This window comes from Chinchilla lanigera, unplaced genomic scaffold (assembly GCF_000276665.1).
Source record: "Chinchilla lanigera isolate Chin_1 unplaced genomic scaffold, ChiLan1.0 scaffold00078, whole genome shotgun sequence".
Lineage (NCBI taxonomy): Eukaryota > Metazoa > Chordata > Mammalia > Rodentia > Chinchillidae > Chinchilla > Chinchilla lanigera.
In genome coordinates, this window is record NW_004955479.1 from 10,220,939 (window position 1) to 10,247,489 (window position 26,551).

General features: G+C 42.6%; 1 protein-coding gene across 3 annotated transcripts in view; it reads left to right on the forward strand.

Annotated features, from left to right (window-relative positions):
* The window catches only part of Strip2 (striatin interacting protein 2), a 49,250-nt gene that overhangs the window by 2,291 nt on the left and 20,408 nt on the right, over positions 1–26,551 (forward strand). For 2 of the 3 annotated variants that reach the window (XM_005402413.1, XM_005402414.1), the window contains exons 2-17: positions 4,451–4,520; positions 8,539–8,613; positions 9,928–10,062; positions 11,369–11,489; positions 12,136–12,204; positions 12,397–12,503; positions 13,218–13,345; positions 14,212–14,415; positions 15,659–15,894; positions 16,150–16,215; positions 17,019–17,082; positions 17,795–17,866; positions 20,518–20,592; positions 21,246–21,343; positions 21,767–21,893; positions 25,354–25,454. In XM_005402413.1, the coding sequence (XP_005402470.1) occupies positions 4,451–4,520; positions 8,539–8,613; positions 9,928–10,062; positions 11,369–11,489; positions 12,136–12,204; positions 12,397–12,503; positions 13,218–13,345; positions 14,212–14,415; positions 15,659–15,894; positions 16,150–16,215; positions 17,019–17,082; positions 17,795–17,866; positions 20,518–20,592; positions 21,246–21,343; positions 21,767–21,893; positions 25,354–25,454 (1,748 nt within the window). The remainder of the gene's footprint in view (positions 1–4,450; positions 4,521–8,538; positions 8,614–9,927; positions 10,063–11,368; positions 11,490–12,135; positions 12,205–12,396; positions 12,504–13,217; positions 13,346–14,211; positions 14,416–15,658; positions 15,895–16,149; positions 16,216–17,018; positions 17,083–17,794; positions 17,867–20,517; positions 20,593–21,245; positions 21,344–21,766; positions 21,894–25,353; positions 25,455–26,551) is intronic. The other variant, XM_005402415.1, reaches the window with a different exon arrangement.

Sequence of the window (26,551 nt, forward strand, 5' to 3'; positions counted from 1 at the left end):
TCCCTTTCCCCTTTCTCCAACCCTTCTTTTTTTTTTTTTTTTTTTTCTTCTTTACTTTTTTGAGACAGAGCCACAGTGTAATCCAGGCTGGCCTCGCCCTCAATAGGTAGCCCAAGCTGGCTTCAAATTCACAATCCTCCTGCCTCTCTGCCTCCCAAGTACTGGGACCCCAGCTTCTGTTTCTTCTAAAAAATAGAAGTAGAGGAGAAAAGACTAGCGGAGCTTAATGCTCCCTCTCCTGGATCATATCCGCCTCGTTGTCTGCCTTGCTCAGGATCTTGTCTTTTAGGGTACCCCGTGCCTCCTTCACCCACAGAGAAATCATCTTGGAGGATGAATTATTTTTTAATTCATCATTTAGTTATTGAAATCTTTCTGTATGTCAGGCACTGTTTTAGGGGGTAATGATGCATCAGTGAACAAAAGGTCTTTGCCCATATAGAGCTAACATTCCAGTAGAGGTAGAGAGACAGATAATATGCAAATAGGTAAATAAAATAGGTTCAGAATGATACATTCTATGAAAGTATTAAAAATAGCCCCTGTTCCTGTCTGTCTTCTGAAGTGGGAGGCATGTCCCCCACTTATCAAGTCTTCCTTCAGGAAAAGTCTCTAACAGTTGCCTTGCTAATGAGTTCGGTGTCCAGAGACCTAGCAGTCTGTTTGCACCACAGTTTACCTGATGATTGCCTGCAGCTGCACTTCTCATGCCTGGAAATGAACATCTGCAGTGATCATCTCTAGCTGGGCTCATTGCCTGCCAAAAGCCTGGCTGGAAAGATTAGCTTTCTCCTCCTTCCCTTGCTGCAGGATATACCCGTCAGTACATCCCCTTGTCACCACAGTATCCAGGTGCTGGATCTGCTTTTCCCTCCCTCCCTCTTTTTGCTGTTCTGTAGAAGACAGTTTTTAGGGGAATGATGTTCATTCTTCCCTAAGGCTTCTAGAGAATTGCTAGAAGAGATTTACTATGGATAAGAGAGCCTCCTTGTACATCATATATTTGTAGAGACAGTGTTGACTTACCTCTTCCGAAGGCTTAGTTTATAAAAATCCCATATGCTAAAAAAAGGAAGCCAGAGGATAATTGTTAATAAAAGATTGTAGCAAAAGGATTCACTCTAACACCGAAGGAAAAAAAAAGGATTCACCCTTATACCTCTTCTAGCTATATCTCCTGGTTCTCCTTTATTGGTTCTCAGGGTTCTTGACAGAGTTTAACTGGTCTGTGCTAGGATGAAGAAAATTCAGGGCATTGATGTAAGTTTCTTTGAAATGTAGTTCAATATGTTAAATTTAAAAGTGTTTTTGAAACTATATGAGACAACCTGTGAATGATACCTTTTTTGTTTTTTAAGAGAAATAGAAAAATAGAAAATAGTGCTCTGGGCAAACTGGTAAAAGCCTGTAATTCCAGCTGCTAGGAAGTTTGAAGCAAAAGGGTTGCAAATTCAAGACCATCGTAGGTAACTTAGGAGGATCCTGTGTCCAAAAAATATATACTAGAAAGCAAAACAAAAACAAACCCAAAAAGAGAAAGATATCAGTGGATCACATATACTGAGAGTAAATATTTTGTTAAATTTTAGTTCTCATGAGTGTGTGTGTGTGTATGTGTATGTGCGTGTGTGTATGAGTATGTGTATGTTGGGACATGATATAAAATGTATTTGTCATTTTCCTGCAGTTTGTTAAACCACGCCCCCCCATACTGGGATTAAACCCAGGACCTGGAACATGCTAGGCAAGTGAGCTACATTCCCAACCCTTTTTGTTTTTTATTTTAGGTTACCCAGGCTGGGCTGAAACTTGTGATCCTCCTACCTCATCTTCCCAAGTAGCTGAGATCACAGTAATGTTATTGTACCTGATGAAAAACACTGTTTTTAATGATTGTCCTTTATTCTGAATTAAGTTCTTCCCATTTTTGAGTATTAAACTACTCTCTCTCTCCATATATATGTATATTTTTAAAATTCAAGTTGCTACTTACCGAAATGAAACATTGATAACCCTATATAATTTCCTACCCTCCATCTCCCTCCCCCATCCCATTGGTCCCTGTAATCCAAAGGCAAAACTTTGGAAATCTTTGCTCTAGTAGATTTAAACATGATTTGCTTTGTTGGCAATATAAATTGGTACAGTGTCTTTGGGGGATAACGTACAAAGAGCCATAAAATATTAAAAAGATTTAATGCATTAATTCTCTTTATAAAAATTTATCCTGTCAAGTGTAGTAGCACACATCTGTAGTACCAGTACTTGGGAGGATGAGGCAGGAGGATTGCCATGAGTTTGAGGCCAATTTGAGCTACATAGTGAATTCAAGACCAGCCTAGACTACACAAAAAATAGAATAAAATAAAAATTTTAAAAATCTATCCTTAGAAAAGATCCAAAATATGAAAAAATTATTATTACAGTTTTATGTATAAAATAAAAATTTAAAATATCTCAGAGGTTCAACAGTAGAGAATTGGTTAAGTAAGCTAATACATATCCATCTAGTTATATAACCAGTTAAAGTGAACTTCATAATCTTATGAGAAAAATGCCCTTATAAAAAAATTTTAAAATTGTAAGTAGCGTAATCACTCACATACTGCTACCAAGTATACAAAGTTCCTTTCCTTTTAATTCCTTTAATACTTAAAATGACCCTGTAAAGTAAGTTCTGTTACTAGCTTTATTTTACAGATGAGAAACTGAAAATGTCATTTTTCAACAATTTTCTGGCACCAACTGGCTATCTCACAATTCAGTACAATTCTGACACTAACCATCCAGAGTTAGCACACAATCTGCCCTCATAAATTAAGTGCTCAGTCTCACAAGGCTGCCACCACACTAGAAACCAGCTACAAATAGAGTCTCCAGGTTATGCACACTTCTCCCTAATCAACCACAAATTCAGGGGTTACCATGACCTGTCCCCTTTCAGGTTTGATAATTTGCTAGAATGATCTACAGAACTCAGATATATAGATAGATAGATAGATAGATAGATAGATAGATAGATAGATAGATACTACACACATACACACGTGTATTACACACAAGCACACATTCCTGAGTATTTTTATATTTATAAAAGATATAGTTTAGAAATAGCCAAATGGAAAAGATGCATAGAATCAAGGTAGGGGCTGAAGTGGCACCATCTTCCTAACACATCTGTTTTTTCACCAACCCCAAAGCTGCCCAAGTATTTGTTTCAGGGTTTCCATATGGCATTACTTACCTAGGCATGATTAAGCCATTGATCATGTGACTTAACTCAATCTATAGTTTTCTCTCCCCTGCCCAGATAGGGCTGGTACCAACTTTATACCCTCAGAATACAGTTTGATTTTTCTGGCTGGACCATTCCCTCCCTTGAAACTATCAAAAGGCCCACCATGAGTTACCTCTTTAGCTTCAATTCTGCTATGGTTGACAGTGGCTCATTGTGAGTAACATACAGTCCTAAGGGTGTTAGGACCTCTGTGCCAGGAATCAAGGGCAAAGACCAAATATCTTTTGTATGCCACACTGAATCACAAAGAGGTTAACTTGTCCATGGTCACATAGTATATGACAAAGCTAAGATTCAGAATTTTTAGAAGTGTGTGTGTGTGTTTGTGTGTGTGTGTGTGTGATGGTACTGGAGATTGAGCCTAGGTCCTTCCCACTGAGTTATACCTCCTCCCATCCTTTCAAAAGTATTTTTATTTTGAGACAGGATTTCACTAAGCCATTAAGTTACTCAGGCATGGCTCAAACTTGTGATTGTCTTGCCTCAGCCTCCCAGAGAGCCGGGATTACAGGCATGCACCACCATGCCTCACTTTAAAATTCCTATATGCTAGAAGGAAATACCTCCTTATTATTTTAAGGAAGTTTGGGAACAGAATCATTAAAAAATTTTAATAGGATTCTGCAAAGAACGTCATAGAAAAACTAACCTTTAATGCAACTTGGAGTGGAGATGATGCTGCCTTATTTGACAATCCTCAAGTGGTAAAATATTAGAACTGAAGAATCTCCTTTTGTAAATAAGGAACTGTGGTCCATAGCATAAGACATGCCTCCAATCATAGTGTATTAATGACCAAAATGAGGCTATAATTCAATTCTCCTCCAGTTTTCCTTTTTTGTTTTTGTCCATCTCATTTTTGTAGAGATAACTAGGTGCTCCTCTGGTCATGTGTATGTAAATTAGATTTGGAGATAGATTATAGCTTTCAGATCTGCTCACAATCCTGTTCTTCACCCAGACTTTCTGATTCTCTATGGAAACCCTCAGCCCCTCCCTGAACCTCCTCTCAGAGGAAAAGGCCAAATGGGACTTTGTAGCTGCCTCCCTGATCTAAGCTTAGTCTCCAAGAAAAGATGCAATAAAGGTATAATTTTCCTTTGGCAACCCCTTTTCAAAGTTACCTTAGTTACCAGAATTTCTTTATTACAGGGCTCTGTGGACTGCCCAACTCTGGAATTCGAATATGGAGATGCAGATGGACATGCAGCAGAGTTATCAGGTATGAAGAAGGTAGATTGGAGGCGAGTAGAATAGCCCGAAGGGAAGGGCCTATGATCTCCTCTGGTATCTTCTCTAGGGTCTGCAGGTGGCTATTGAATGAAGGCTGTTCTCTACAATTCTTTTGCTCTCTGCCCTCCAATGGTCAATATTTTTTGTTTTCACTTTTCCTTCTATAAATTCTTCCTTGGCTATAGTAGTCTTTATTGTGTCATTCTGTTGCTCTTTCCTGCTTACCCTTTATTTTCTTTTAGTGTATTCCCAGGTCAATTTTCTTTTCACTTTCACCCCATTCCTCCTCCCTCTCTTTCTCTTGTCACTCATGTCTTTGCATGCCCATTATTTCTGCCATCCCCTTTCTATCCCATTCTGTCTTTCTGTTTCCTTCTTTTTCTCTACCTCCATCTTTCTTCTTCTCCTGACGCTGCCCTTATTAAAATCTCAGCAATGTCTGAGGAAAACTCTATAGACGATTAGGCAGCTAAGTTAAACAAGGCTGGACATGTCACCTGCATCCATCGTAGTGGATGTTTGTGAGTCAGGGATAATGGATCTCATTCATCTCTGTTCTGACCTCCTTTCTGTCTTGATCTTTATTTATTTTATTTTATTTATTTATTTATTGTCTTTTGAGACAGGGTCTCGCTATGCAGTTCAGGCTGACCTTGAGCTCACTTTGTAGCCCAGGATAGCCTTGCACTCACAGCGATCCTCCTGCCTCAGCCCCCCAAGTGCTGGGATTACAGTCGTGCGCCACCACTCCCAGCTCTGTCTTGATTTTTAGCTTAGGGCAAATGTGATTCAAGGCCTCCATGTTACACGTGCTGACTGATAGTTATTAATAAACAAGCTTTGGGTGGAGATGGTGTGAAAGTTAAATATTCTGTCACATGGAAGTGACACTTTGAGATATGCTTTTTCAGAGAAAAAAGACATTTTTAAAGAAATTCTTGTGAATAGAGACAGAATAAATTTTGTGATGAGTGACAGAGAAATAGAAAGCTAAGCTAAATCATGAACAAAGGGTTAGCATCCAGAATGTGAATATATATGAGTATGTACTTATATATACCATAGATATGTATGGATCTGAGGCATAGCTTAGTAGTAAAGTACCTGTCTAACTTGCATGAGGACCTTTCAGTCCTCAGCGCCATCTACATACATACATAAATACATACAAGGTAGTCAACGTCATTAATAAATGGGGAAAAGCAAATTAATATTACTTCACACTGCAAAATTTAAAATATGTGTTGGTGAGAGTGTAGAGAAATAAGCACTTTTCTACACTGCTATGTATAGCAATATGGGGGAGCAGAGCAAAAATTGGAAAGCAGTTAGGTCATATCTAATAACATTGAAGATGTGTGCATATTATAACCCAGTAATTCTCCTCCTAGATCTACACTCTGGAAAACCTTACACTTGAACACAAGAAAATGTACAGAGATGTGTATTATGGCCTTGTTTATAATTATGAAAAACTAAAAACAACCTAAAATACCCAGCAGTAGGGGAAGGTGTAAATTGTAGTGTATGAGTATAGTAGGCTAGTGTATGGCCATTAATATAATTGATCTATATTAACATGCTTCTATATCAGTAATGCCAAAAATAAAATCAGTGACAAAACAATTCATACAATATGATACTGTTTATTTTTTTATTTTGTTTTTGAGACAGGGTCTCATTATAGTGTATAGGCTGACCTCATACTCATGGTGATACTCCTGCTTCAGCCTTGTGCATACTGGGATTACAGATGTGCAACACCATGCCCAGCTATGATACTGTTTAGATAAAAACCTTTAGCCGGGTGTGGGGGTGCACATCTGTAATCCCAGCACTCAAGAGGCTGAGATAGGAGGATCTTTCCAAGTTCGAGACCAGCCTGGGCTACAAAGTGAACTCAAAGCCAGCTTGAACTGCATAGTGAGACCCTATCTCAAAAAAGACAGAAAAAAAAAAAAAACCCTTTAAAACAAATAATATTATATGCTGTTTAGAGACACATACATACATAGTAAAAGTCTAAAACTGGGCATGTGAAGGATACACACACCAATTGCATCATAGTGGTTGATTGTAGAGAAGGGAGTAAGATAGACTTAGGTATTGTCTCAAACAAATATGACAGGTACTGCACTAACATTTCTTTAATCTGGGTAGAAGACGTATAGATGTCTTAGTATATACTACGCTGTGTATGAAATTTCATTACCTAAAATCAAAAAATAACAAAATGAAAGTACAGCACCTAAGAACCTTGCTTTCTTTTTCTCTTCTCTAAGTACTAATCAGTTATAACCCTGCTTAGTTTCAGAGACCAGACAAGATCTGTTATGTTCAACGTGGTATGGCCACACTGTTTTGCAGCTGGACTTCTGGTGGGCTCACTATCTCTCCTGTCTCTCTTCCTCTCCTCTCTCTCTCCTCTCTCTCTCTCGCCTGCCTCTCAGTAATACTACTGGGAATTGAACCCAGGGCCTATGGTATGCTAGACAAGCACTGAACTACTGAGCTGCATCTTTATCCCTTCCATTTTTTTTTTTTTTTTTTTGTGGGTACCAGGAATCGATGTCAGGACCTTGTGCTTGCCAGGCTGCGCTGTGCCGCTGAGCTATATCTGCAGCCCCGCTGTCTTTTGTTTTGAGACAAGATCTTTCTGAGTTACCCAGGCTGAGCTCTAACTTGCCATCCTCCTACCTTAGCCTCCCCAGTATCTGGGATTACAGGCATGTACCATACACACTTGGCTAGTGGTGCTCTACTCTTAAAAATATATATCCAAGATTGAGGGTGTAGCTCAGTGGTAGAGTGGTAGACTGCTTAACTAACATGCATGAGGCCCTGAGTTCCATCTGCAGTACCACTATTTAAAAAACAAAAAACAGTGAGATCTTTGCCAGGTGCTGTGGCATGTGCCTATAGTCCCAGACATTTGAGACTTTAAAAAAGGAGGAAACCTAGAAGTTAAACCTAGATTGAGCAACATAGTCAGACTCTGGCTCAAAAAACAAATATACAAGCTATATGTACCACATTCATCACTATGACTAAACTGAGTATTTAAAATTCAGAGATGGGATTTGCTTCTGGTCACTCCCAGATTCTGGAACTGGCTCAAAAACACTAGCTCCCAGAAAAGGTGTTTTTCAGCCACTAGACACCTGGCTGGAATATAAGTTAATTTTTCTTCCTTTGTGAATTATTTTCAACTAGGGGGAATAGAGGTTTTGAGGAAATCTGTTTTATCACCTATTAACTTTTCAATTCTTCATCCTCTGTAAGATGAGACTACAGATACAATATTCTGGAGTTTGTGTGTGTGTATGGGAAAGCACATTTTTATTCTCAAACCTGAATTTTGTATTTAGAGTCTATTGTCAATGAAGTTAGAGTTTTCTGGGCACAAGCAGCCGTTTGGCAACTGTAGCTGCTTTCTATATCATTTGATGCTACCTCTGCCCAGGTGGCCATGGGCAGGAACATAAACTTCTATTCCCTTGGAGGAAACTCAACAGGGAGAGAGTGAACTACTGCCTCGAATGCTGAAGAGCAATCTAGTGTGTATTTTTCTAGCCTTTGCCCTGGCTTCCTAAATAGCATTTATATCTTGCCTCTAAATTTCAGGAGTTATATTTGCCTTGCTCTTTTCTAGAGATAGGACAGTTCCAGCCTAAGCTGACAGAACAGAATGGGTTATAGACCTGAAAAATAGGCATGATAACATTAAGCCCTCTGTACTCCAACCTACCTCCTGGCCCTCACCAAATGTCGAGGGCTGCCTTCTCAACTGCAGCAGCCAGCTGGCATGAGGAGGACAGGTTTGATGGTTTAATCACCCAGGGACACAAGTGGCTATTTTTAAGTACTCTGCAAGGGAGGAAGCTGGCTCTGGATTGAATTGGACACAGGAATGTGTTAGAAGCTTCAGCTCTTATGTGCAACCCTTTCCATCCCAGGCTACTGCTAGGGGTCTCCTAAATGACTCTGTTCTGTTTTTCTTGCCACAGAATTGTATAGCTACACTGAGAACCTGGAGTTCACTGCTAACAGGAGGTGCTTTGAAGAAGATTTCAAGATTCAAGGTGATCCCAGATCCTTACACATAGAGACATACTTTCTCCCTCCATAATGTCCCAGTCTGACCCAGGAAAAGGCTAAAACAAAGTATGGTCCTCCGTGGCAATACACCCTTCCCTTCTTTTGCATAGGATATGGAGTTCTCTGATCTCAAGTAGAGAGGCAGTAACAGAAGAAGCCTAAATTGAGCCTCTTTCTCTGTATAAAGGGCCAAAAGACAGAGAATGGTGAGGCTAGGTTGGCCTAGTGACTGTGGGTCATGGAGCCCGGCACTTGGCTGAATCGTTGAAATTAACATTTAACCCCTGCCTTTAACTGGCCCACTCTCAGTAGCAATTTTATGTACCCACACTATGATACCCTCAGATTTCCTTTTCCTTATTTGGTCAATGTCAGTTCACTACATGATTCAACAAATGTGCAGTGAGTATGTGTTGTGTCAGAGAGGCAAGAAGCAGGAATGAAGGTAAATTTGTAGCTTCTACAAAGAGGTTATAGTCTGGTAGCAGTGGGGAGATATGTATACCACAAAGCTAGCTAAAGCCAAGAAAAAAACATGAAGGGCCATAGAAAAGTAAGAAAGTATCTCAGGAGCAGAGCTTTTAGCTGGGGCACTAGTGTGAAAGGTCATTTCATATTAGGCCTCCCACGACTAGATTTGGGTGTGGACAGAGACAAGAATTCCTTGAGGATGGGGCTGGGGATTTAGCTCAGTGGCACAGCGCCTGCCTGGCAAGTGCAAGGTTGTGAGTTCGATTCCCGGTACTGGAAAAAAAAAACAAAACAAAAAAAGAATTCCTTGAGGAAAGGCAGCGAAGGAACAGAATAAGTTGGTATGGAGGACAGAAGGAAAGTTGAATATGAATCCACTAAGTAGGTTCAGGCCAGCATATTTTAGATCTTTTTCTCACCCCTTCTCAGTTAAGGAAAGCTTTGGGTTGAAGGTCCTAGGTTTGATCCTTAGCCCAGTAAAAAAGTTTAAAATAAGGAAATCTTTTTTCTTTCTTTTTTTTTTTTTTTTTGGTACTAGGGATTGAACCCAGGACCTTTCCTCTAAGCTACATTCCAGTCATTTATATTTTTTAATTTTGAGACAGGATCTCATGAAGTTGCCCAGGCCAGGCTCAAACTTGTGATCCTCCTGCCTCAGACTCTCAGAGTGCTGGGATTAGAGGCATGTGGCACCATGCCTGGCTAGGAAATCTTTTGGAGAAAAGTATTTGTTGAGGGCTGAGATCACGGTAGATACACTATCAGAAGCCTTCCCAAGAAGGGATGGCAGTAGCCAACATTGGATATACATGGCCTTGTATCCCTAGTGCAAGGCAAGGAATGGCTGGAATTGGAAGAAGATGCCCAAAAGACGTATGTGATGGGACTTCTGGACCGGTTGGAGGTGGTTAGTAGGGAGCGGCGCCTGAAAGTGGCCCGAGCTGTTCTCTACTTGGCCCAAGGTGAGTTCCTCCACTTGCCAGTTTGAGAAGGGCAGAGGCTGGGGAAGGAAGCGAGAGGAGACAGACTGTTCAGCAAGGTTCCCTACTTCTCAAGGACACATGTACCAGAAGTAATCTATGCTTATAAGGAAAATGAAGAAATGGGGTCAGATACTGTTCTGAATCCCCTGGAATCCACCTTTATCTTAGGCATGCCATGATTTCTTTGGGGTTCTTTTTCTTCTAACCTAGGGTACAGAGGTATATGTTAAGATTAGTAAGAAAGTCAGTGTGATCAGAGCTGATGCTGCAGTCAGCTGAGCATGGAGACATCTTTCATCAGCAGTGGCCTGGCCCCAACACTGAGTGGAGATAGGGATATGTCACAGACTCACATAAGGGCCCTCTACATGGCTTTTCATTGGCATTTTGAAGGCTCAAGCCAATACAACAGCAAGAGGGATGCTGTGGGTAATTTGGAAATGATCAGAACTAAATGAGATTAGTTGGGGAAGGCTTCCCAGAAGAGACCTGTTAGCCAGGTGTTAGAAAGCAAAATGACATGGGCTAGCCGGAGAAGTGAAAAACACATCAGGACATCATAAACAAGAGGATTGCTGGCAAACCAACTGGCTGGGAGCTAAAAAATTGTAAAAGAAAAAAAATAAATGGAGAGGAAAGAGAGTAGACATTGGGTGAAGGGAAGACTCTAGCAAATAAGGTAATACCACCCTTACTCTTGGATCTGGTGCTCTGGCTAACTTCCAGCTGCCAGTACTAAGGTCTTTGTGCCCAGGGGCTTTCTCTGCAGCCCGCAAAGGGTAACCAGGAAGTGTAGGGAATTAATGTATTCTCTGAGTCCAGCAGTCCTCATAAAAAGACTGGCAGGAGTAAATTGATAAATAGCCTGAATGTCTCACTCCCCTGGATAGGGTAACTGAGTTGTGCGTTTTATATCATTTGTAAAGCTTCCCCTTGGGGTTGAACTCTTGATTGCCATGTCTTCCCTATCTTACTTTACTACTTCTGTACTGATGATTGCTAGGATGACTCCCCAAATAAACTACTTGTACTTGAATTCTTACTTATTTCAGAAGTATTTTGGGGGGTTAAGACAGGCCACTAAGGAATACATTGGACCTAACCCTAGTGTCTACCCTCTTTTTCTCTTGTCTCCTTGAAGAGAGTGCTCAGAAGCACTGCCCTACCTCTCCCAGCCTAATTGTTAGGCAGGCTGTTAGAAGAAAGTTTTAAGATCATGGGACAGGGTGAAAAGACTGAATTCCTGCCCCTCCTCAACCCCTCTGGCAACTGTCTGGTCCTTTAGGCACTTTTGGGGAATGTGATTCAGAGGTCGATGTGCTACACTGGTCCAGGTACAACTGCTTCCTGCTCTATCAGATGGGGACCTTCTCAGCCTTCCTGGAGCTACTCCACATGGAAATCGAGTGAGAAGCCTTAAGGGAGGGCTGACCTAGACCATCTTCCTTGGAGGGCCTCATGTCCTATGCTGGTTTCCTCCACAGAGACCCCTGGGGGAGCTGGGACTATGCACACCTCAGCTGTGACAGTTCCCCTCCATCCAGCCATGTCTCCTGATGTTCTGTCCTCTTCCCTGAGGTTGGGTTCAACAGCAGCTTCTGTCCTAATTATGGCTTCAGTCCTAGGCTTCAGGGTCTTATCATGGTTGGGTTCTTTTTTTTTTAATCCAAGTACCATCGTAGCTTAGCCTAACTCTGGAATCCATGCTCCAGGGACCCCTCATTTTGTCTCTTTCTTTTCACCCAGAAGTTTTAGATAGGGTGAAATCTGCTTACTATTCATCAGGTATTGCTTTGCGTCTATTTTATGTCTAACACAGTATTAGGCATAGTGGGGATCACAAGAGGAATGAATGTCACAGACCCTGTCCTTGCCTGTCTTCACACAGATGAGAGTTTACTGAGGTGGCAAGAGAATTCTCTATGGGCTTCCTTTACCATAAAGCAGTTTCATTAGTGACCAGGGAATGGCAGATACTCATATTTGTGGGTATGTTAGGTAGGAGAAACAAGGTTCTGAGAGTTCCTATTCTCTCCTTCCTCCCCATGGCAGCAACAGTCAGGCCTGTGGCAGTGCCCTTCGGAAACCTGCTGTCTCCATTGCTGATAGTACAGAGCTCCGGTGAGTGGGGTTGACTAAGGGCTCAGGAGGGGGCTGATTAGCACTGGTTTACCTCGTCCTCAAATCCCAGACATTGCCCTCTATCTAACCTCATTGGTTTGGGCTCCCACTGAGATCATCCCTGAGGTCTGTGACTACTAGCTGGGCTGGGAACTGTCTCAGGAACCTCTTGTGACCCTTTTGTAACCTCAGGGTTCTGCTGAGTGTCATGTACCTAATGGTGGAAAATATCCGCTTGGAGCGAGAGACAGACCCCTGTGGGTGGAGGACAGCCCGGGAGACCTTCCGCACTGAACTGAGTAAGAAGTGGCACTTAAGGAAGGATGGGAATGATGTGTAGTGGTGGAGGGGAAGCATACCATCTGCCTAGGAGAGAAAGATAGTCCTTTTTTTCTTTTTTTTTTTAATTAACATTTTTCTTTTAGGAGTTATGGGAGACACAAGGGCTGGGCTTGACTGATCACCTGTATCTATGAGCTAGGACCAGTCATAGAACTCTTCTGTGTTGGTTTCTTTGGTTACAAATGGGGATAGCCATCCTTTTCCCATTCCATCACAAATCCCACATCAAAAAAATTGGTTGAATCACCTTGAAAATTCAATTCTGTTCACATGTAAGTTCATGTGGTCATTTAACAGGAATAATATATGAAGGCATATGGAATTTTAAAAATGTATTTATTGGAGTGGCAAAGTGAACTGTGGTCCACAAAATATCTTGAGTGGCTCAGCCAAAAAGCAGCATTTTCATTACTGTTACTTTTAGCTTGGCATCCACACTCAAAGCATCACTGAAACTCTGGGAGCCAAGCCATTTCACCTTAATAGCCTCCTTTTCTGCCTTTGAGGGGTTTTCCTCTGGGGGCTCACTAAGCCTCCTTTTTCAGGACCAGTTTCTCTAGATTTCTTCAGGGGAGGTGAGTGACTTCCTCAGTGTGTCCAGACTCAGTACAAGGGTAGGGTTTCAGCTTTGTCATCCTCACTTTCACACTTGCCTCTTTTTTCACCCCCAGGCTTTTCCATGCATAACGAGGAGCCTTTTGCCCTTTTGCTCTTCTCTATGGTTACCAAATTCTGCAGTGGCCTGGCCCCCCACTTTCCCATAAAGAAGGTCCTGCTTCTGCTCTGGAAGGTGGTCATGGTGAGTGGCTGATCCCCCTATTCCCATCTCATCAGCTCAGCAACAACCCCCTCAGTTTCCTCTATTCTGACTCCAACAACTGGTGGCAGCTGCTAGCCAGCGGCTAGCAAAGAGGGGCAACAAGACCACGCTAAAGATGGCAGATGTGCTGTGTCAGAGCAGGTTTCTGTCTCTCTTTGATAGATGGGAGATGCTACTCTGTGAGTCAAGGTGTCACTGACCCCTTCCCCTAATAGAGCTGATGGCTCATGGAAGGAATGCTGGCTGAAATTTGGGAGATCTTCTGCTGATACTAAGGAGCCTTGTGCAACTCTGCCTCAGTTTCTCTAGCTATAAAATGTTAGGATTAGTACTTGCCCTCCCATGTATCTAGTACATGCATGTATACATACATACATAGCCCTGATAAGTGTATGGTTGAAAGTTTGTTACTAATTCAGCCTGATCCACCATCTCTGGTTGAACAACAAACGCTTCAGGCCAGCCTCACAGGAGGAACTGTCTTCATTGCAGAAGAAATTGAGTGACTGTGTAGGTTCACTCACATCTGGATGTGTCCTTTAAAAAGGGAGATCATTTCCTGTTTTATTCAGTGGAGGCCACACAAGTCCCTTTTCTAATTTCTGGTGATGTTTCCAGCTCTGATTCAGTAAATAAAAAAATAGTTTATTTTGACCCCTGAGCTCCTCAGCCTGGGGTGGCATCCGCATTTGCCCATTTCTGGTTTTTTGCTTCTTTATTCCGGAGGGAATCTGAGGAGCCAGGAGGTTGGAATTCTTTCTTCCTAGCTATGTTTCTCTGACCTTGTGTTATCTGATATACCTCCCTTCCTCACTCTTCTCTGTCCCTTTCCTTTTCACTTTTAGTTTACCCTCGGTGGATTTGAGCATCTGCAGACCCTCAAAATACAGAAACGGGCAGAATTGGGCCTACCTCCGTTGGCCGAGGACAGTATCCAGGTGGTGAAGAGCATGCGTGCTGCTTCCCCACCCTCTTACACTCTTGACTTGGGGGAGTCTCAGCTGGCACCACCACCCTCCAAGCTACGAGGCCGCCGTGGTTCTCGAAGGGTATGGACTAAAACAGACTGGTGTGACACTGGCTGTCCAAAATCAAGATTTTAAGCTACTCTGGGTATAATAGGAAAAGACAGTAAACAACTTGACTCATTCTGACCCAGGATGGTCCTGTGACCAGCCTGAAATCTTTGAGCAATGGTCTGTCAACCTGACAGGCTCCTGGGCTATCCTGATGGAACACTGTGATATCACATCATATAGCTGTGTCTTCTTTGGTGTCACTGGTCTGGACCTCAGAGACTGGACATCCTGAATATCAGGGTAGAATCCTGGGAATGGGACTCCCAGCAAATCCATGTCCCTAGGGTGTGGCAATTTACTACTTTCTTTGTTTAACTTTACCATTTTCTTTCTTTTCTTTTTAACTTTACCATTTTATTGTCAGCAAGGTTTACTTTGAGCTAGCCACACTCTTTATCTGGCCCTGGAGCCACAAGTTTACATTTAAGAGATAACTGCTTAAGGTTCTAGGTATAGGCTGTAGTTCTGAAAAATTCAGAAGAAGTTAAACTAAGATCTGGCCGTCTTCCAGATCTCACTTGCCTGACATTCCTGAGTTCACCAACTAAAGGTGACAAGACCAAACAGTTGTGCTCACTAATCCAGTCTATATTATATGCAATGTGATTTTTTTAACCTTTTGTTTTATAAAGTAATGCTTACTCATTGTACAAAATTTGGAACAAATATAAAATTGTGATGAGAGAGAAAAGAAAAATCACCCACAATCTTAACAACCAGAAGCAGTGACTGTTAACTTTTTGGCCTATTTCTGTCCAATCTGTTATTCTTTCTGCCACAAGATTTAAAATTCCCAACTCACTCGCCTTTGCCTAGCAGTAGTCTTCTGTCCTCCTCTTCCTCAGTCGACCAGCTGGTGTATGCTCACAGAAGGCAAACTAATTGAATGTTTACCTAAGCAGATCATAATTAAGATGGAAAGTGCTGACCAAAAAAAAAAAAAAAAGCACCAGTGCTTTCTGAAAGTTAAGTAACTATGACTTTGGGATTGTCTGTGGTCTATCCCTGGCTATTGGCATGGTTGCCAGACTTCTGCTTGTCCTGGAATTGAGACCAGTGTGAACCATAAGGTTGGTATGAGAAGTAGGATATTCTTACAGAAACTGGGTTCAGACTTCATATACCCTGAAGTTTAGAAGGTGATAGGTGGGCATGGCTTCAGACAAGGATGCCCAAGATGAGATCTCTGCATACTTTCTTCCCCTATCCCCAGCAACTCCTCACTAAGCAGGACAGCCTAGATATCTACAATGAAAGGGATCTCTTCAAGACCGAGGACCCAGCCACAGAGGAAGAAGAGGACTCTCCTAGTGATGGAGAACGTACCTTGGATGGAGAGTTAGATCTGCTAGAGCAAGACCCTCTGGTGCCACCTCCACCCTCACAGGCACCCCTCTCTGCTGAGCGAGTGACCTTTCCGAAAGGCTTGCCCTGGGCACCAAAAGTCAGGTAAGTTTAACAACAACTGAACCCCACTGTTTGGGGCTTTAGTCACCAAACGCCCAGAACAATAGTCTTTGTCTTCAATGCTCATTAAGCTGGGCTGGCAGTCAGAAGTTCTGGGTTCAACATTCCCTGTTGACTGCTATCTTCCCTCATTGCTCCAACCAACCATTTAAAGGAGCAGGAGCCTAGGAAAATTCTGTCTCTCAAGGTTTGCTTTTCTTCCCTTCTCTATGGTTGGTCTCTCCATCACCTTCTCAGACAGAAGGACATTGAGCATTTCCTGGAGATGAGCAGGAACAAGTTCATCGGATTCACCCTGGGGCAGTAAGTAGCTACATGGTCAAAACTGACTGTGAAGTAGTTCCTAGGAGACCAAAGGGACAGGTTGTTTGCAATGAGGGGTGTTGTCAAATAGTCATAGTGCAACCTAGAGCTATAGGGCCACAGTGACTACTTTGGGTTCTTTCCATGGAATTTTTCCTTGAGTTCCTTCCAGTGTCCTCAAAGAACTTTCGTTTTTGAGCCAATATAGGATCTTGAACAACAAGTTACTTCCTTCTTGGGCCTCAATTCCCTCATAAGAATGTTAGTTTAGATAAAGAAGAGACATGATCAGAACAGATCCAATCTTCTCCCATTTCTCTACCCTTATGAATTCTTCCCACTGGCCTTTATAAAACCTAGAAGGCTTTTATTATTTTGGTTTTCACCAAAAACTTTGTTGGAGCTAGGCATAATGATACACAGTTGTAATCCCAGCCACTGGGGAGGCTAAAACGGGACCATTGTGAGTTTGAGGCCAGCCTGGGCAATTTAGTGAGACCCCATCTCAAAAAAGAAAAATTCAGAGTGTCATTGGGCTATACACTCTTTTTCAGTAGGAATCTATCACTCCCAGACCAAGTAAGTCTCCAAGGAGACTCTACAAATCTAATTTTCAGGAAACATTTCAGTGTACCATTGTTATTTATTTTTGTGTCCTGAAGCAAGATTGGGGACCTAGAGGCTTACAGAGGAAGAGTACCTGTGCTTAGATGCTCAGAGTGGTGTGGTCCCTGTGATTGCAGGGTGCGTGGGTAATTTTCTGCTCCTCTGAAGCTCATGATGGATGTTTCTGCCTTTCTCAGGGACACAGATACCTTGGTGGGATTGCCCAGACCCATCCATGAGAGTGTGAAGACCCTAAAGCAGGTGACCAGGGTGGGCTTCAGGAATAGAGAAACATCAAGCCAAGTCAGGTTACTAGGGTCTTAGATACTGAATGGAACTCTTCTACCAGACACATTGAGGACCTTTTGCATTTCCCCTCCAAGCATGGCTTTTCACCAGATAGAAAAATCGGGTCTTTTTTACTTACCTAGTTTTCTACATTCAGATAGCTTAAAAGGTTTTCTTTTGTTGCTCTCATTCTTTTTCCCTCTTTCCATTCTTCTGTCTCACTTTCCCACTTCTTGCTTCCTTTTCTTTCACTTCTCTCTGCCCATAGGTCCACTAATGTCCAAAGGCCCAGGATTGAGTAGGAGTCTGCTCGAAACCCATTGTGTGTGAGCACAGAGTAGGAAGGCATCGCTCTGTGCATACATGCACACATCACACCTCTCAGGGCAGTGGTCAGGGAAAGGCTTGTCCTTGGCTTCCCCTTGTACTTTGAAGGTAAATGCTTAGATATTTGCTGCTGTTCAACAAATATAGAAACATATACTACACAACAGCACTATTGAAGAAGCACTTTGCTTGATGCTGATGATGTAGAAGTGAGTAAGACTCCTGCCTTCAAAGAGTTCATATCTGTTTGGGATAAAGTGTCAAAGCAGAATACTGCCTTATCAGTGAGAAAGTTGACAAACTGGTTACACATGTGACTAACACCCTTAGCCCTGTTGATGTCTCTTCTCCTTGCCAGCACAAGTATATCTCCATCGCAGATGTGCAGATCAAGAATGAAGAGGAGCTGGAGAAATGCCCTATGTCTTTGGTGAGCCAGGAGAAGGGAACTGTATACAGTGCCATTGCAGATATGTGTGCATGCATTGATTCAGTGTGCTGGGCTCTTAACAAGTGTCAGGCAAGACCAAGTGCTTTATTTCATGCTACTTTAAAGTTGAGAAGGAAAGTAAACAAGGCTACCAGAGGATGGTAGATACAGTGCAGAAATTTTATTAATTTTTTTTAAGCAGTGACAAAATTTATTTGATGTATGTTTTTAAAAACCACTGGTTGCTGGCAAAAGATTGGCCCAGAAAGTAGTGGAAATACTGCTCAATCTTGGAATAGTCAAGGTGACCTAGACTAAAGTACTAATTGAGAAAACAGGGAAAAGTGGGTAAATTTCAGTTATATTTTGGAATTGTAACTGACAAGACTTGCAATTCAGTTGGATGTGGAAAACAGATAAAAAAGGAATCAAGGGAAAAATATAAAGAGTCTCGCTTTGGTCATACTGAGTTTTAGATGCTCAGCACATACCCATGCAGAGCTGTGAGGCAATTAGATATATAGGTCTAAAGTCCTCGGGAGAAGGTTGGCTTTGAGATATTTGGGAGTTATTGATCTATAGATAGTGTTAAAAAAGTCACAGAAGTGGCTGAAAGAATCCAGGGGGGAGTAAAGGCAAAAGAAGATGAGACGTAGGACAAAGTCCTCGGGCACACCAGTATATTGAGGGTGGGATGAGTCAGGAGAGGAGCCAGAAAATAATTAGAAAAACACTCAGCAAAGTCAGAGGAAATCCAGGAGACTGATAGCAGAAAAGCTAAGAAAGTCTTTCAAGGAGAGAGTGATCCACTGGGTCAAATGCTGCTGATGGATGGCACATGATAAGAATGGTGGTGCCCACTAGATTCAGCAACATGAAGGTAAGTGGTGACCTTGGTAAGAGCAACAGCAAACAAAGTGGTAAGGCTGAAGGCCTAGTTGTGGCCAGGCGTGGTGGTGCATGCCTGTAATCCCAGTACTCACCTGTAATCCCAGAACTCGGGAGGCTGAGGCAGGAGGATCGTTGTGAGTTCAGGGCCAGCCTGGGCTACAAAGTGAGTTCAAGGCCAGCCTGAACTGCATAGGGAGACCCTGTCTCAAAAAGAAAAAGAAAAAAAGATGAAGGCCTAGTTGTAGTGTGTGGGAAAGGAATGTCAAGAAGGGAGTGGAAGAGGAAGCAAGAAATGAATGGGATGGTGGCTGAAGGCGGAGGATGTGGGGTCAAGGGAAGGTGTCTTATAACAGAGTACCAGCGTATTTTTATGTCCTAAAAGAAATGACTCAGGAGAGGGGCTAATTACAGGACTAATGGCGTCCACAGAGTAAAAAGGTATGGGATCCTGAGCCCAAGTGGAATGCTGACCTCAAAGTATAGGAAGATCATCCTTTATGTCACTAGGCAGGCAGAATCTCTGGTAGAGAGAAATGAGGGTACCTATCTGCTTCTGTTTTCTCCATAAAATATGTGAGTCAGGGTCAGCAACTATTAAGGAACTGTGGGGCAAGGAGTTGGTTTTGGGGCGAAGGAAGGATTTAGGGAATAGGCCTTTTAGGAAAGCACACATGCCTACATTACCAGGCTTTGCTGAATGCCCATCTAAGACTTGTGTCCATGTAAGCAGCTGCTGAGTTGTGCTGAATAGAAGGGGCCCAATTACTCTTCCCTGCCTCAAGGTCTCGTGGTAGTGACCCTTGCCCTGTAATAAAGGGGCCTGGAGACAGAAGAGACTGCATTGTCCAAAGGTGACAATGAGGTTTCATCAGCCACTTGAACACCCCTGACTTCTGCTTGGTTGGGACTCATCGAGAGGACAGACACAGCCAGGTGCGATGGCACATGCCTATAATCCCAATAACATTTGGGGAGGCTAAGGCAGGAAGACTGCAGGTTGAGCCCAGCCTGGGCAACTTAATTTAGCATGACCCTGTCAATAAAAAGTAAAAAGGGCTATGGATGTAGCTCAGTGCAAAGGCCAGGGTTTAATCCCTTGGTCAGAAACGAGAAAATGATGTTACTAGTGTTAATGGAGACAGGAAGAAAACAGTTTCTATTGATCTAAAGGTGTCCTTGCTAATACTCCTTCCTGTCTCTTTGGTCATAGGTTACCTCACTCCCTTACTAATCTTACCGAGCCACCTACCTCTCCTTCATGGCTTTTAGAGCATTCTAGAGCTCTCTATTGACCTCTGATTGACACCATGAGAAGTGCCTCTGTGTGGGTGTCTGTTCCAGCATCCCAGGTGTACCTGTAGCCTGATTTAAACCCATATGTATATCCAGGGTGGTCCTGTGCATGTGTCCAACAAAACAATGGTCTGAGCTAACTTCTAGAGTTCTAATTCCTGATCCAACATGTGATGTGAAAGAAGAACTCTAGATTAATTACAGATAATGAGAAATCTAGAAGCATAGATTATTGGGATTGGAAGAGGCCTCAGAGATCACCCAGACCAACCCTCTGATCCTATTGAAGAGGAAACTAGGACTCAGAGAAGGAAGGTCACCTATCTAAGATCACTAACACATCTAGAATAGCAACCCAGATCTGACTCCTAACTTAATGTCTTTTTATACCATCCCTCACAACAAAAAAATGAAGACTTTGGTCACCTAAAAAGTAGCCTGGACAAACTGGGTATTTCCTGCCATAGGGAGAAGAGGTGGTACCAGAAACGCCATGTGAAATCCTCTACCAGGGCATGCTGTATAGTCTCCCCCAGTACATGGTAAGGAGATGGCTGGGCAAGAGCTTCTTTTCTTTGCTGTGAGTAAAAGACAACTGAGAGCCACTTCAGACTCTACTGTCCAGTGTTTGAGCTTGTTTCCTGAGCTATGGCTGCCTGAGCAAAGCATTAGAATTCTGAATTTTCCTTAGGGCTCCTCTGGAGGTGCTCTTCTCCCTAGTCCTTTGGGAGGGATAGGAAATAAAGTGGGTCCTATATAGGATGCATTAGGGGCCCTTCTAGGGAGGTTCCAGAGTTCTTTTGAGATCTGCTGTTGTCTGTCATGTCCTCTGTAGTATTGGTCTGGGAAAAGTAACAATGCTGATAGTCAGAAGAAAAACATGGGGAAGGCTGGACTTATCCCTTCCACTTTATTTGTATGCATTCCCCTTCCACTCTGCTCCTTCCATCTTCTCTTTTGGAAAGAGCAGTTTTGAAGCAGAACAGCCTATGAGATCCCTTCCAACTTCCTCCTTAGCCTCACAGGACTGGGCGCCTCATTGCACTTCTGGGTTCTGGAGAGATTTTGGTCACTGAAGGAAGAACTTAGAGAAAGGCTTTCAAATGCTTTTCATTGAGCTGATGAGTTATGGAAGAATCTCTGCCTTGTTAAGTGGGATGGATATGGATGGATTTAGTCCTTTTCTACTTCTCAGATTGCTCTGCTTAAGATTCTCCTGGCTGCAGCTCCCACCTCCAAGGCTAAGACAGACTCTATCAATATCCTGGCAGATGTCCTGCCTGAAGAAATGCCGTGAGTGCTTCCACTGTGGCATTGCTGGATGCCAGTGTGTTGTCTGCAGGGCCTCCTTGTCTCACCAGCCTTTGTTAACACTTTTGGGGATTGTCTTCAAAGAGATCTCTCCTTTCCTACCACTACCCACTTTTCCCTGCAGAGGTCTCTTCTGTGGTCTGTTTACCTCAAGACTAGTGGTCCAAAGAGTGACCCCCCTGAGTATGTGGGTGTGTATTGCCAAGGGACAGATTTGCCAAAGAGATCAGTAGTTTTTGTCCAGACAGGTTTGTAAGTGTGAACTCTTCAGATTTCCCTAGCATAGAAATTTAGATTTCCTAATTCTGACTCTCATGTACCTTATATCTGACCCAAATACTTGGGTTCTCCTAGGCCTCCTTCCAAGGCCACCTTCTGCACTGACAACTCTTCTCTCCATTGTAGCATCACTGTTCTCCAGAGTATGAAGCTGGGCATCGATGTGAATAGGCACAAGGAGATCATCGTAAAGAGTATTTCTGCTCTGCTCCTTCTGCTCCTCAAACACTTCAAACTCAACCATATTTACCAGGTGAGACTCCAGGAGCATTTCTCCACAGGCCTTGAGTGTTCTCCCAACCTTAGGGGGGATGCAAGAATCCTTGTAATCTTGCGGAGCATCTTCCAGACTTTGTCCTCAGGGGGTCTAGCTACTTGTTCTGTGAGCTTGGGGTGGGAATATGAAGTGGGATGTGGAGAACTGTCTTAGAAAGGTGCAGGTATCTGTGTGCTAGATAAGTTTGTGTGGAGTCATGAGTAGAAATTCTTAGAAATATGCCCAGTCAGTTTTGAAACAGTGCCAAGTCAGAATTCATTCTCCTGAGCTGGGTATGATGGCATGTGCCTGTAATCCCAGCACGCTGGGAGCTGAGGCAGGAGGATCACATGTTTAAACCCTGCCTGGGCAATTTATCCATTTAGTGAAACCTTGTCTCAAGATAAAAAATTAAAATTAATAATGGGGCTAGGGATATAGCTCATGTGAAAGCCTTGGGAACAATTCCCAGTACTTCAAAAATAGAACAAAATTCCACCAAAAAAAAGGAGGGTATATTGACCAAGCTTTTTATATGAAGCACTCTTCTGACATTTTAGGTATAATTCTGATAAAACATAGTTCTGGCTCTCGAGAGTCCTAGAGTCTTATAAAAGTTACAAATATATAAATAGCCAATTGTAGAGTGATAAGTGCTATGATGCAGGTAAGCACTGGCTGCTATGGAAACACTTAACCCAACTTGAGGTGGGGAAGAAATGACTTCTAGCTTGGGACCTAAAGAAACAGATGTTAGCCTGGATATGAGAGTTGATGGGTGTAGGATAGGAAGCAATTCAAGCAGAAAAGCTAATATGTGCCAGTCTAGAGGGGAGAAAGCAAAGTACTTTAGAAAATTATAATTAAGTGTTGCTAGAATTGTGCCTGGAGTTGGGGAGAAGGAGAAAGCCTGCTGCTGACACATGAAGCTGCAGGGGTGAGCAGGGAGCCCATTGTAATGTGATAGCACATGGTTACTGAGTACCTGTAATGTGCCTGGCACCCTGTTAAGCTTGTGTGGGACCTCATTTAATTCTCTTTATGAGATAGTTTTTATTTTATCCTTGTTTTATGGATGAGGAAGCTAAGGTTAAGAAAAGTTGAGACTCTACTCTGCTTTCTCAAGATGTCATTGTTTGCCTTGTTAAGGAGTTTGGACTTAACACTACTAAAATATAGTGGCAGGACGGGGGCAGTGAATGGATGCTTCCTGTCTGTGGGGAGACCAGACAGGGAGGAGAGGAATCCTGCTCATTAATGCCCAGAGGCTTTGCCTGTTTACTCCTCCTGTATCTATTGGCTATTTACACTTCTTCTTCAGACCAGTATCTATTCATTTCAGTTACCCATTTTTTTTAATTTGGTCTTTTATTTGGGGGAGTCTAAATTGTTTGGTTCTTTGTATATTCTAAATGTTAGTCTTCTGAATGAGGAATAGCTGGCAAAAATTTTCCCCCATTCTGTAGGGTATCTCTTCACTCTTAGTTGTTTCCTTTGCTATGTAGCTCTTTAATTTGATATGATTCTTTTTGTTGATTGTTGGTATTATTTCTTGTGCCAGCCCATTGTCCTTCTAAGGAGTCAGAACCAGGTTTGATGGTAGAAGAGCAGGTCCTTAGAGTTCAGGAAGGCTCCTGTGACTATGGTGTGTGGTCTGTGCAGGGTTTGTGACCATAGTCCTGTGTATCCAGAGTCTCTCCATGTTAGTACATTCAACTAACCATGGGTATGGTAAAATGTCCTGGTGCTCACACTTCTGCTGATGTCTGCTGAGCAGCAGCAGGGCAGGAAATAGTAGGAGTGGGTAGGTGGCCATGTTCCCACTGAACTGTGGATGTATGACCATGGCTGCTTCTCTCAGTGGGCAGTAAGTATGTGGCCCGACAGGCCTTGCCACTGTATGTCAATGTAGGTGAATACTGACAGGGCCTGACATTGCCCAAACTGAAGTTTCCCGTTTTATAGCAAGTATGTATTGGCTCCTCTGTCTGGAGCTTTGGAAAACACCCTGGGTTGGTTTCTGGAGATGAGCTATTGAACAGAAGAGGAAAGTAGTATGGTATAAGCGGACTCCCTACCTCCTACCATATATGCAGGGGCAGACAGCAATGTAGCTTGCTGCCATAGCCACCTCTTGGTGATCATGCAGGGCTAGGGAATTTTTTGTTTTGTTTTTTATTTTTTTGAGACAGGGTCTCCCTATGCAGTTCAGTCTGGCCTTGAGTCACTTTGTAGCCCAGGCTGGTCTCAAGCTCGCAAGGATCCTCCTGCCTCAGCCTCCCCAGTGTTGGGATTACAGGCGTGTGCCACCACACCCGGCAGTATGGCTAGGGGATTTTAAACACCTCACTTTTCCGCTTCTAAAGCCTGTGCCTGTACTGGCCCAGCTTTCTAACCTCTTGATCTGAAGATCTGGTGTTTCTCAGTGTGTTATGGGCAAAATCCAGGGTAACTCCATGACACTGCTTTTATGACCACTTACCCAACTAGGTCTTCCCACATACAAACCCCATCCTGATTCAAGAGAGCCAATGGAGTCCCCATGCTCTGGTGTTTGTCTTATTAAAGACATCTTGGACTTCTCAGTACAGTGTCTGATGGTTTAAGGGCTCTTGTTCAATCATTTATTGAAATACTAATATTCTAAGTGCTAGGATAATGTGGTACACCAGAAAGACAAGCTGGAGCCCACTTCCCATGCTTCATTTGCTTACTGTGTGCTGCCTCCATCCTGCCTGAGTGATGTCAGCAGTTGACTGGAGTGAGCTGCACCTGTCCCTGCTATATCAATCACAGTTGAAACATTATGAGCCAGAGGTTTGGTATGGAAAGCAGATCTCTCAGGGAGCCTTCCTTTCCTGTTGAGCTTAGGAACAAATCTCACAGCAATTCCTTCTATTTATTTGAATTTTTTGTTTGTTTGGTTGGTTGATTTGGGTTTTTTTAGGTAGCATTTTGCTATGTAGTTCAGGCTGGCTGTGAACTCATGGCGATCCTCCTACCTCAACTTCCTGAGTGCTGGAATTACAGACATGCACCACCAGGCCCGGCTCCTTTTATTTAGTTGGAGTGTGTTTTTCCTTCTGACTTGTTTTCTTTAAGGAGCAGGTAATGTACAATATAAATAGATTATTCCCCTCCTTGTAGGATGGGCTGGCTGAAGATTAATGTCCCATTTCAGAGGCAGAAAGACTAATAACACTAGTGTATAGTAGATATTCTTCAGAATGGATATTAGATTTGTGCCTCTCTCTCTCTCTGTCTCTCTCACTCTTACTCTCTCCCCTTTCTCCTCTCTCTCTTTCCCCTCTCCCTCCTCTCTCTATCACTCTCTTCCCTCTCCCCTTTCTCTTTCCTCTCTCCTCTCTCTCTTTTCTGTCTCCTCTCTCTCTTTTCATGTATATCCTCTATTTCCCCTCAAATAAGCATTCCTTTCTGCTTTGATCTTTTAATTCAGTTTGAATATATATCACAACATTTGGTATTTGCCAACTGTATCCCGTTGATCCTAAAGTTCTTCAATCAAAATATCTTGTCCTACATTACTGCCAAAAACAGGTATGGACTCTAGACGGGTTTATTTCAATGGGCTTCTTTTCAGTGATTGAGAAAATTACATGTCTCTGCACCTGGTGCCCCTCGTCTCTCCTGTCTTAAGAGCTGCCCCTGTTCAATTTAATTTCCTTAAAGTGTTAGCTGATGAGGGTGTATGGTTTGTCTCTTTGCAGAAGCATTTGCATTTTAGTAGTTTTTGTTTTTTTCAGTATTAAAGATTGAACCCAGGTCCTTCACACTGATCTGTATCCCCTGGCTGGGGATATAGCTCAGTGGCACAGTGCCTGCCTGGCAAGGGCAAGGTCCTGAGTTCAATTCTCGGTACCAAAAACAACAACAACAACAACAAAAAAACCTGAGCTATATCCCCAACCCTTTTTTATTTTTGAGACAGAGTCTCACTAAGTCACTGAATGGCCTAGCCTGGCCTTGAATTTGAGATCTTCTTGCCTCAGTCTCCTCAGTGCTGGTATTACAGGCATGCAATACTACACCCGGGTAACGTTAACAGTTCTGAAACTGAAAAGTACTATTACTTATAGAAATGAAGCTACAGTGATGAAATTTCTGTGATGAAGGTCCTCTTACAGAAGGACCCAGGAGATCTGTTGTTGTGAAGCAATCTACTTGTCTGGCCAGCACTAGTCTCAGTCTAAACTATAAATTGGAATACTTGCAATTACAGTGCTTTGTAAAATATAAAGTACCATATAAAATCTGGCTAAAGGTAAACAGAGCTTTACTTAGATCAAATTGTAGTTAAAAAAAAAAAAGACATTTTCACATTCATTGTTTCATTTCATCTTAGCAATGCTAAGAGATAATTTTTTTATTCTCATTTTCCAGTTAGGAGACAGATTTGTAGAGATTATTTGACTTGCCCAATATTAATGTGCTAATGAGTACCCTCTTAAGTATGCATCGGAAGCAGGATAAGAACATAGGCTTTTATGTGAATTTCCCAGCCAGGACTGAGATATTGCTGAGTAGATCCTTATTCCTTAGTTTGCTACTTCCACAAGAACTAAAAGCATGTTATTTGGTAGCTTCCCAGAATTCCTTTATCAGAGGCTAAGTTACTAAAGTAAAAGGGAATTGGT